The sequence below is a fragment of the Halichoeres trimaculatus genome, unplaced genomic scaffold, assembly GCF_033239565.1.
Source record: "Halichoeres trimaculatus isolate MK-OKI-2021-1 unplaced genomic scaffold, fHalTri1.1 fHalTri1_scaffold_4, whole genome shotgun sequence".
NCBI classification, from domain to species: Eukaryota; Metazoa; Chordata; class Actinopteri; order Labriformes; family Labridae; genus Halichoeres; species Halichoeres trimaculatus.
This window is the reverse complement of record NW_027437182.1, coordinates 2,212,761-2,224,091: the sequence shown is the minus strand read 5'-3', so window position 1 is coordinate 2,224,091 and position 11,331 is coordinate 2,212,761. Positions and strand designations below refer to the sequence as shown.

At 43.8% G+C, this 11,331-nt stretch overlaps 1 protein-coding gene across 1 annotated transcript in view; it reads left to right on the top strand.

Annotated features, from left to right (window-relative positions):
• The first annotated feature begins 4,333 nt into the window (after positions 1 to 4,333).
• The window catches only part of efna2b (ephrin-A2b), a 66,581-nt gene continuing 59,583 nt past the window's right edge, over positions 4,334 to 11,331 (top strand). The window contains exon 1 of the mRNA XM_074669050.1: positions 4,334 to 5,331. Within this exon, the coding sequence (XP_074525151.1) occupies positions 5,168 to 5,331 (164 nt within the window). The 5' untranslated portion in view covers positions 4,334 to 5,167. The remainder of the gene's footprint in view (positions 5,332 to 11,331) is intronic.

Below are 11,331 nucleotides of genomic sequence, written 5' to 3'. Positions count from 1 at the left end.
GAATCAAAGAGTCAAAAAAACAAGTTGGAGAGTAAAAAAGTCGAGAGTCAGGGAGTCAAAAAGTCAGAGTCAAAACATCACAGAGTTAAAGAGTCAGAGTGAAAGAGTCATAAAGTCAGAGTCCAAGATTTAAAAAGTCAAAGAGTCATATAGTCATTGAGTCACAGAGTCATAGAGTCATGGAGTCCAAAAGTCAAAGTCAAAGATTTAAAAAGTCAGAGTCAAAGATTTAAAAAGTCAGAGTCAAAGATTTAAAAAGTCAGAGTCACAGAGTCATAGAGTCATATAAACAAAGAGTCATAGAGTCAGAGAGTCCAAAAGTCAAAGTCAAAAGACTTGGTCTTAAAAAGTCAGTGTCAAATCAAAAAAGTCACAAAGTCATAGAGTCATAGAATCAAAAGTCAGAGTCAAAGAGTCATAAAATCAGAGTCAAAGAGTCACAGAGTCAAACAATCAAAGATTTTTGAAAGAGTTGAAAAGATAAAGTGAGAGTCAAAGGGTCTTTGACTTTAAAGTCAAAGTCAAAGAGTCAAAAAGTCAAAGACTCATAGAGTCAAAGAGTCATATAGTCTAAAAGACAGAGTCAAGGAGTCAAAGAGTCATAGTGTCACAGAATCAAAGAGTCAGAGAGTCCAAAAGTCAGAGTCAAAGAGCCATAGAGTCATTAAGTCAGAGTCAAAGATTTAAAAAGTCAGAGTCAAAGAGTCACAGACTTATAGAGTCATGGAATCAAAGAGTCATAGAGTCCAAAAGTCAGAGTCAAAGAGTCAGTGATATAAAAAGTCAGAGCCAGAGTGTTATAGGGTCCAAAAGTCAGAGTCAAAAGTCATAAAGTCAGAGTCTAAGAGTCACAGAATCAAAAAGTCATAGAGTCATAAAGTCAGAGTCAAAGATTTAAAAAGTCTGAGTCAAAGAGTCAGAGTCCATGAGTCAAAAAATTGGAGTCAAAGAGTCATAGGGTCACAGAGTCGTCCCCGTCTCCCACCCCTCATCACCTCATCCCCATTTTTCTCTGTCCTCCTCTTCCTCTTGTGGTTTTTGTTCCTCGTCTTCTTCTGCCTCCCCATCATCCTCTTCTTCTGCATCCTCCTCGTCCTTTTTGTAACCCTTGTCTTCTTAGTTCCCATCGTCCTCCTTGTCCCCCTTGTCTCCCTTGTCTCCCCCGTCCTTCTCGTCTTCCTCGTCCCCCTCATCCCCCCCCTGTCCAGGCTGGGCGCTGGTCTGCGGGGGACATATTGGCGGCGCTCACAGAGGTGTGCTAATGCCCGGTGGGTATCTACTTTAAATGCTAATTCAGCTCCATCCCACACCCCGACTATCAGCCGCCTGCTAACGACCTCTGAGCCAATCTCTTCCTCCACATTTCCTCCTCTTCCTCCCCGCAGAGCGCCGCCAACGCAAACAAACACAACACGCCTGTCAAACCCCTAATCCTCCGCCGCCATCGCCTGGACGCGTGTTCGATGAGCAGTCACGCGTGTTTGACATGTTGGAGGGGGAGATGAAGAGGCAGACATATTTAGGCAGGAAGTGGAGAGGAAGAGTGTCAGCGTGCGGCTAATGGCGTCCGGCTGACGGGTCCATCACGGATTTAAACGCCGCCGCCGCTCTGCAGCGTCTGACAGCTTCAGTGCTTCTGCCTGAAAGCAGATTATGTGGACGCTCGGTTCACTGGCCTCCATCACCAAAACCCACACACACACACACACACACACACACACACAAACACACCACCCACTGTCCCGCAGAGCGCCGGCAGGTAAATGTGTCCAGGTGAGATGAGACGTGAATAATCGTCCATCAGACGCTGGTCCTCCGGGTCAGAACCAGGACTTTAATTCTGTTTGAAGAGATGCTAATGTGCAGCTAACACACACACACACACACACACACACACACACACACACACACACACACACACACACACACACACACTCAGTCTGCAGGTCAATTAAAGGCTGATGGACGATCAGCAGACAGTCCATTAAACGTCGGTCTGTCCGTCGGTCTGATGGACCCCCCACAGAGACGCTGCGTCTCCTTCAGGAGGACAAACAGCAGGAGGGGGGCCCACAAAGACCCGGGTCAGACCTGAACCACTGGACAAATACCTGGTCTTCTCGTCTGGATCAGGACAGTAAATATAAATGAGACCAGGTCTGCATGATGACGAGGACCTGGACTCAGGGAGAGCTGGACTCTGGGGTCAGCTTGAAATGCTTCACAAACGTCTCAGAGTGAGACCTCCTCACAGAGAGGATCTCTGTCTGTCATACTGACGCTGACCAGCAGGGGGCAGAGCAGGTCACAGCATCTCAGTCTGATCATCTTAAAGTTCATCTGCCTCAGGGGATTCTGGGAAAAAAGGGTCAGAATGAGAAACACCTGACCCTGGACCTGTGTGACCTGGTCCTGCAGGAAGTGATGAAGCTCTCAGGTTTGATTAGAGCTGAATGAACCAATCAGAGACATCGCTGAAGCACTCACCTGTTCATCTCTCACAGCAGGTGGAGGTTAGGGGGTCATGCCTTGGTCTTGGTCTGATCTGGTTGTGCTCCCTGTGGTGTTACCTGCTCCAGATGTTTCCTTTCGTCGCTCTGATGTAACTCTGCTCCTCTCTGAGTAACCCTCTCTCTCTCCTGTGGTCAGTGGTAGTCGAACGCCCGGTGCTCTCTGCATTTATTCATGGACGCTCTGAAAGTTTCATGTTGGGGCTCCATTAATCTGAAGTCCTCTTTTAAAAGCAGAATGAAAGATTCATCTGACCCCCCCTCACTCCCCTCAGTAAATATGGATGAGCGCTGAATCACTGCATGAAGGAGAAACAGGCGTAACGCCCTCTTCACTGTAAACACTCATCTGATAATCTGAGATTAGCACATCACTTAATCTCATTTATCAGGTTTGTAATCCTGAAAACAAACAAGTAATCCTGACCTCTGAGGTTCAGGATTAAATAATGGCTGATGATAATTTTACAGAAAATAAAAATGAAAAAATGTAAAAACTTTAAACCTGTTTTTCTCTGAGCAGCTTCAGGCCTCCGTACAAACTTCACACTCAGATTATTTATTTATTTATTTATTTATTTATTTATTTATTTATTTATTCTGTGAGATGTTTCTCTGAAGTTTATCCTGATCACAGGACGATGATAATAAAGCTCCAACCTGAGGTCTGACTCATGCTACAGCTGATTGTACGGAGTCCCAGGAGGGACACTGAGAATAAATAGTTCAAAAAGTTTGAAAAAGAACAAAAAAATAAAATAACAAGTAAATTTTTTTAAATTTGTTTTTAACTTCTATATATTTACTTGACTGTCTTTTTTATTTACATTGATTAGAATGAATCTCTGAACTCTTATAAATCAGACTTTAATGTGTTTTTAATGAGTTATTCCACTTAGCTGTCAATCAACCAGTTATGGGCGGGGCATCCTGCTGCAGGAACCAATGAACTGCTTTCATTTTAAGACCTCAAATCAGACTACATATATATATATATATACTCCCTGATCCACCTGATCAGACTATGAATCAGATTATCTGTTGGACTATAGATCAGATTATAGCTAGGATAAAATCAGATCATACATCAGATTATAAATCAGATTAAAACATATATCAAATTACATCAGATTACATCAAATCAGACTATGGATCAGATTATGGATCAGTTTATATTTTAGATCATAGATCAGATTATGGTAAGGATTAGGTGAAATCAGATGACAGATCAGATTTTGGTTAAAATAATAAATCAGATTATATCAGATTATGGACAAAATGACATTACGGATCAGATTATGAATTAAATCCGATTGTGGATCACTTTATTTCTCAGAATATAAATTAGATAAAGTTTGAAATCAGATTAGATCATTTTAGATTATAGATAAACCCAGATTTTAGTTCAGAATTAAAATCAGATTTTGGATAAATTTACGTTGTAGAACATGAGTCAGATTAGACTTTAATTTAGATTAAAGATTAAATCAGATTATATATTAAATTATAGGTCAAATCGGATTAAAAGTAAGATTATATTTCAGATTAAAAATCATCAACAGGAAGTTCTGGTTCCTGATGATCCATATCAGAGGCTTTTATTTTGAAATGTCGTCCAGTAATCCACTTTATTAACACACACTCTGAGGCGAAACCTTTAATCTGTGTGTGTGTGTGTGTGTGTGTGTGTGTGTGTGTGTGTGTGTGTGTGTGTGTGTGTGTGTGTGTGTGTGTGTAAGAGAGAGAGAGAGGGAGAAAGGGGGGTGCCGGCAGTGAGGCTCCGCCCCCCGGGACTCTCCAGGACCAGCAGTCAGGATCGAGCCGGTAACAGAGACTAACGCTCCTGCTGCAGCTCCTCAAAACTTTGGGACGGATCCTCTTTTGTTCTGGACTCTGTGGACCCTGTGGGCTCTTAAGGCTCCGTGGTCTCTGGTTTCTGTGGTCCGGATCGCCTCGGTTCGGCTCGCCTCAGTTCGGTCCGCAGCAGGAGGGGGGGCAGGACCTGCAGAAAGTTTGAGTCCGGAATCAGAGAGCTGGGATCGGGCAGCGCGGGAGCAGAGACCCGCAGACCTGAGTCCTGCTGACGGAGGCTGTGGTCCTGCAGACCGATTAGAGAGTCCAGGAGCAGCGGGACGGCCCGGGTCCTGACCGGAGCGCATCTCAGGGGCCAGGTCTCTTCCAGGTCCTGATCCAGGAGAGTCTAGAGGAGTTACACTAAAGACGCAAAGAGGACCTGAGTCTTGAGAGAGGACCCCGAGAGTCTGAGCAGGCTGATCTGGACTTTTGAGGACTCTGGTGGACTCTTCGGTTCGGTTTTACGCAGAGAGAAGGACGCACGTGGACGGAGAGACTCCCTCGCAGTTCTGATCCGGTTCTGGCTGAGTAGAAGATGAAAGTTTGGGACTTCTGGTTCTCCTGGATGCGGATCAGGACGAGCGAACCGGTTTCAGAGGACGGACCGTGAACATCTGGTTCAGACCTGGTCCAGGATTATGGTCGCAGTGGCTGCGGGGAGCATGCAGCAGATGATCGATGATCATTGGTGATCGATACTCTGATCCGAACTGACGGACTCTGTCCACCAGGACCCCCCTCTCTTACATGACTCTCGGTTCTGGTTCTGGTCTCGCGCTCTGATCTGAACAGAAGCCTCGCGGATGTTCTGCGGGTCGTCGCGCGCCGCGCAGCCGCACATGGAGCGCCTCGGGCGGCCGCTGCTGCTGCTGCTGCTCGGCCTCCTGCTCCGGGTCTCCGCCTCCGTCACCGACGACCGGCTCATCTCAGACCGGTACGCGGTCTACTGGAACAGCTCAAACCCCAGGTAAGACCCGGACCCGGTGTGAGCGGGTCCACGGTGGGGGAGAACGGGGTGAGCTGGAACAAACAAAAAGTGTCTGAAGGTCTTTAAAGTTTAATTCCTGACCCACATTCAGTCCGGGAGCTGGAGGGAGACCCGGAGAGGGGGGCACGGAGAGACTGGGACTGAGGGGGGACAGGTTCTGCAGAGTTTGAGCCCTCAGGTCCAAAACCAGGATTAAGGTTTAAAACAAACCAGATTATTAATCACTACAGAGGAGAGAGAGATTTAAAGTTTAATAAAACACACACACACACGCACACACACACACACACACACACACACACACACACACACACACACACACACACACACACACACACACACACAGAAAAAAATGATTTAATGTGAATGAAAAGATGAAACTTCATCCAATCACAACCTTCATTTTTATCTGTTACTCATTAAATTCTTACTGTGGGTCTTTGAACGCCACGGCTAACACACACCCACACTCTCACACACTCACACACACACTCTCACACACTCACACACACACATATATAAACTCTATTTCTAAAAACTGTAAAAAAAAAATCAATCAATAAAAAAAAGATATAAAACTAATAAAAAAAAATTCTGCAGAAATTTTTAAATCTGTCAGATTTTATTTTAATCTCAGAATTAATTTAATTAACTTTAAAATAAAAAAATATTACACACACACTCGCTCTTACACACACACACACACACACACACTCTGGGATCAACCTCTGTTTATCGCTCTCGGATCTGATGAGGACTCAAAGCGTTCCTCCTGACCCCGCTCTCCCCTACAGTGACCTCTGACCTCAGCTGTCACTCACATGTCACGCTCGCTCTTCTTCTGTGGTTTTCTGAGATGTGTCTCTGTTCTGCTCTCTGATTGGTCGGCTGCTGTCCAGATCGTCCTATAGGAGCCCGTGCTGATTACACTAGTTTTGATGTTTGAAGGTGTTCACACACACACACACACACACACACCTGTCGAGGAGCTCCTCACAGAGTTTGTGTGTGTGAGAACAAACTCTCATATCCAGATCCAGCTCTACCTGTGAGATAGACTTGATCTAGTCCAGGATCTGGTCTGGGATCAGGATTGTCATGACCTGAAGGGATGGTTGTTGTAGACCTGAAGCTGGGCCGGCTGTGGCTCGGGGGTACAGTGGGTGGTCTCTCAGTCTGAAGGTCGGCGGTTTGATCCCAGCTCCTGTAGTCAGATGCCGAAGTGTCGCTGAGCAAGGCACTGAACCGCAGGCTGCGACACACTGGGTGTGCGGCCTGTGACTGAAGGATTCCCTCGATGAGGATCAGGACAGAACATCTGAGTGTGTGTGTGTGTGTGTGTGTGTGTGTGTGTGTGTGTGTGTGTGTGTGTGTGTGTATAATTTGACTTTAATGAAGTGAGGTAATAAACCGTGTTTGGTGCTGATTGAAGCTGCTCCGGTCTCTGTCCTCAGGTGACCTCACTGAGCGCTGCTGTGTGACGCTGTGAGGTGTGTGTGAGCGCTGGGTGTGTGTGTGATGCACAGTAAACAGCGTGTGTGTGTGTGTGTGTGTGTGTGTGCATGGTCCAAGGCTTCCCTATGTCAGCAGGACGTCAGCGCAGACTATGGTTTCAGGGACCGAAGGCGTCTGCAGGACCTCGGACACTCTAGTTTGGTTCCCAGAGGTCCTGGTTCATAGAGGTCCTGGTTCACAGAGGTCCCAGTTCACCTGTCTTCAGGTGTGTGTTGAGTTTTCTGTAAATCCTGGATGCTTCAGCGGCTCCTACGGTTCGGTGTGAAACCGTAAATGTGAGAAACAGAAACATGAGGAGGATTATTCTCCTGAGCTCTGGAGGTGAAACGTTTTGACTCCGTCTTGTATCAAAATATAAAAATTAAAAAAAAAAAAAAGTAAAATTATAAAAATGAAAAAATGAAGGAGAAGAGTTTGTTCGTTTGGTTCCTTAATGTTTCTGATGAACGTGTTTTATTGTGACCTTCATGTGAAGGTCAAAGCTGCTCTGTGATTGGTCAGAATTCAGTCTGATGGAGAAAACATCAACGCTTTGAAAGAGCCTGAAACATTTATTATTATTATTATTATTATTATTATTATTATTATTATTATTATTATTATTATTATCATAAATAATAATGATGAAAATGATAATAATAATTTGTATTTATTTAAATTAATATTAAATATTTTTAACTATGTGGGTGTATTGTCAGGAGGGTGTGTTTTATTTTCTTTTTTATTTTATTTAATTTTTTTCCTTTTTTCTTTTTCTTTGGTGTGTGTGTGTGTGTGTGTATTATTTTTTTAATATATCTGCCACTAACAGAATAGAAATATTTCATATTATTAATCTGAAGCTGCAGGTTTCTCTTACACTTCATTTCTCTCGTTGTTAAATCATGTGACTGTAAATCCAAACCTCGGATATTTGATCCTAAACACAAAGGAAACACACACACACACGCACACACACACACACGAAGCGCCTGATTTTAGGAAACGTTTGTGTTTCTGCAGCGTCCTCGTCTGACCTTCACTTTCTATGAAAACAGCTCACACACACACACTCACACACACTGACACGGTAAACACACCAGAGCTACACGCCATGAACACGCCAAAGAACACGTTAACCTCTGCAGCTCATGGTGCAACGTTTGCTGAGCAACATTTGGTGCAATAACTCTGTACGTACACACACAGAGCAGTGTGTGTGTATGTTTCTGTGAAGTCCCCGTGAGGACTCGATCTTTAGTCTGACTTTTATAAATCTGCCCATTTTTGATTTAACCCTTTGACTTCCTGCTCTTTGTGCGGCAGCGTCTCAGAGAAAATAAAATAAGTCGACCTGAGCAAAACCTGACGGAGTCGTCTCTACAGCTCTGAATCATTTTCTGATCTCATTGCTTCATAAATATAAAAAAATGATTATAAAAAATAACCCTTTTTTATTGGATGGAATATCAAAGGGTTAAAAATTAAACAGACTTAATTTCCCCTGAATTAAAAAATTTAAAGGGTTAAAATGAGATCATAAAGATGTTCTTCCTGATATCAGCAGCGTCTGTGGACGGTCAGACCTGAATTCTTCCAAAGACCCGACGCCACGCTGAGCGTCAGAGTTTATCTCAGAGAGAAGAGAGATCTGTGTTTTTCTTTGCTGAAAACGATTTCTGTGATTAATTTTGTAGTGATGGTGGACACTGGAGCCTAACTGTCAGACAGAAAAAGGACAGAAGAGCAGAAGCACAAACTAAAGAAAAAAAGAAAGGGTGCAAAGAGGAAACGAAGCCTGATGGGCTCACACAAGAGTTTCACCCTTTTCGATAATATAAGTCAAACCACACATGTCCGTAAGGCTACAAATACACTTTGTGGATAAGGAAACAAAGTACTAAAATGTTCAATGTTAAATGGAAAAAAAGGGGAAAAAAGAAAAAAAAGAAAGAGAAGAAACAATAAGAAAGGAGACAAAGAGCAGGATAAATATCATCAGATGAATGACAATGGAAACAAAACATTACTGAAAACCCAAAAGAAGGAAAGATAAAAACTGTAAAGAAAAACAACAGGGGATTGTGAAGGGTTAGAGGCTAAAATGCAAGCTAAAGGCTAAAATGCAATCTAGGAGCTAAGACACAAGCCAAAGACTAAAACACAAGCTTAAGGCAAAAAAAATAGCTAAAGGCTAAAATAAGAACTAAAGGCTAAAATATGAGCTAAAGGCCAAAACACAATCTAGAAGTTAAATCACAAGCAGAGGCAAAAAATACAAGGTAAAGGCTAAAATACGAGCTTAAGGCTAAACACAAGCTAAAGGCTAAACACAAGCAAAGGCTTAAAAACAAGTTAAAAGGCTAAAATGCAATCTAGGAGCTAAGACACAAGCTAAAGGATAAAACTCAACCTAAGAAAAAAACACAAGCTTAAGGCTAAAAACAAGCTAAAGGCTAAAATAGAATCTAGGAGCTAAGACACAAGCTAAAGGTGCACACACAATCTAGAAGCTAAATCTTAAGCTTTAGGCTAAAATATGAGGTTAAGGATTAAAAACAAGAAAAAGGCTAAACACAAGCTAAAGGCTGAAATACAAGTTGAGGCCTAAAACACAAGCTAGAAGCTAAGGCACAAGCTTAAGGCTAAAATACAAGCTAAAGCTAAAATGCAATCTAGAAGCTAAGACACAAGCTAAAGGCTAAAACAGGGGTTTAATTCTTAAACACAAGCTAAAGGCTAAAAAACACAGGCTAAAGGCTAAAACAGAGGCAAAAGAATAAAACATGAGCTAAAGGCTAAAACACAGGCTAAGCTTTTTGTGAAAATGTTCATCACCTTGTTGCTTTGCATCCTGGGAAAAGTTGTCTTGAACAAAAAAAAAAAAACAGTGCTAAAAATAAGGTCAAACACGTCCCGGTTACAGTCACCACAGAGGGTGACGGTGCTCATGGGATCTGGAGTCTTTATCCTGGAAAAACCACTACTGACTCTGACCACAGGGGGCGCTGCAGTCAAGGCCACACTGAAAATCCTCACATAGACATAAAGATTAAAACATGATAATTAAACTCGGCTGAACACACACATGTGAACATGACACGTTGTAATGAACACGTCAGATACACGTGTGTGCAGATAAATTCTGTTAGGAAACACACACACACACACTGTTCATGATGTCTGACGTTACATGTTAAACGTTTTTTTCTGCTGCAGCGTGACTTCAGTTTGGAGCGCTGATTCAATCTGTGGATGATGTTTGTCCCTCTGTGTTGCCGTAGTCCTGCTCTGAAGCCTCTCTGTGCTGCTTTTCTGCTCCGGCTGCAGGATTTTCTGTCCTGTGACATTTTTCTGCTCTGACTCAGTTTGAAGGAAATCAGGAAACGCAGAGAGCCAAACACACAGAAACCCCAAAAATGTTAACGTCATTAAAGTTTCCTCAGAGAGGCAGAGAGGGGGAGTCCTGATGGAGCGAATTAAAGAGCTGCTGTGAGTCAGAGGAAACACGAGTTCATCCTGACCGAGTCCAAACATTTCTGTCTTCCTCCTTTAATTATGTCTCCTGGATCCTGTCTGCTCACAGCAGGTGAAGCTCTTCACATGTGGCGTTGGTGTCTGGTGTTAGCTCTGTTAGCCATGTCTGTGAATAGCATGATGCCACTCTGCCCTCTGGTATTCCCTCTGTTGCTAGGTTAGCACAGCTAGCTCGTCCATCTTATTGGAGATAGATCTTACGTTCCCAATAACGATGGATGGAAGGACAGGTCCATGTCGTCACTTCTTAGCTCACACCTGAGAACCAGTACCTCCTTCTCCTCACCTTGTGGGGAAACATCCGGCCTTGCACCAGTTAGCATTGACAGGCTACAGGCTGCTAACAGCTGATCTCACATGTAAACAATGCAGCCATGGTTACATGTAGGATCTCCAGACAAACACAGGAGGAAAAGTAGTAAAAAAATGTTCAGTCCATGTGTGTGTGTGTGTGTGTGTGTGTGTGTGTGTGTGTGTGTGTGTGTGTGTGTGTGTGTGTGATCTTATTGAAACCAGGTGGCAGGAAGCTGCGCTCTGATTGGCTGATGGCTCTGAGCAGTAAAACATGATGGTGCTCTGATGTCACACATGAGGAATCTTTACTGTTCTCGATTTCCTGGAAACTAAACACGCCGCGTTGACCACGGATGTGGACGGCGTCACAGTGATGGCAGCCTCACGTCGTTTGGACCAATGGCGTGGCGGCGTGGCGGCGTGGTGGCGTCAGCAGAGAGAGCTGCTCCTCCAGTTATTTTTACATTCTCTGCTCCTCGTGTCTCAGCACTTCATCATGCTTTCTGCTCCCCGCTCATGCATTTTAATGTCTGACCCACATTTTACACACACACACACACACACACACACACACACACACACACTAACACACACACACACCAGGGGAACTTTGAAGTCCTGGCTCGAGCACTCTGAGTGAGGAGGAAGAGGGTG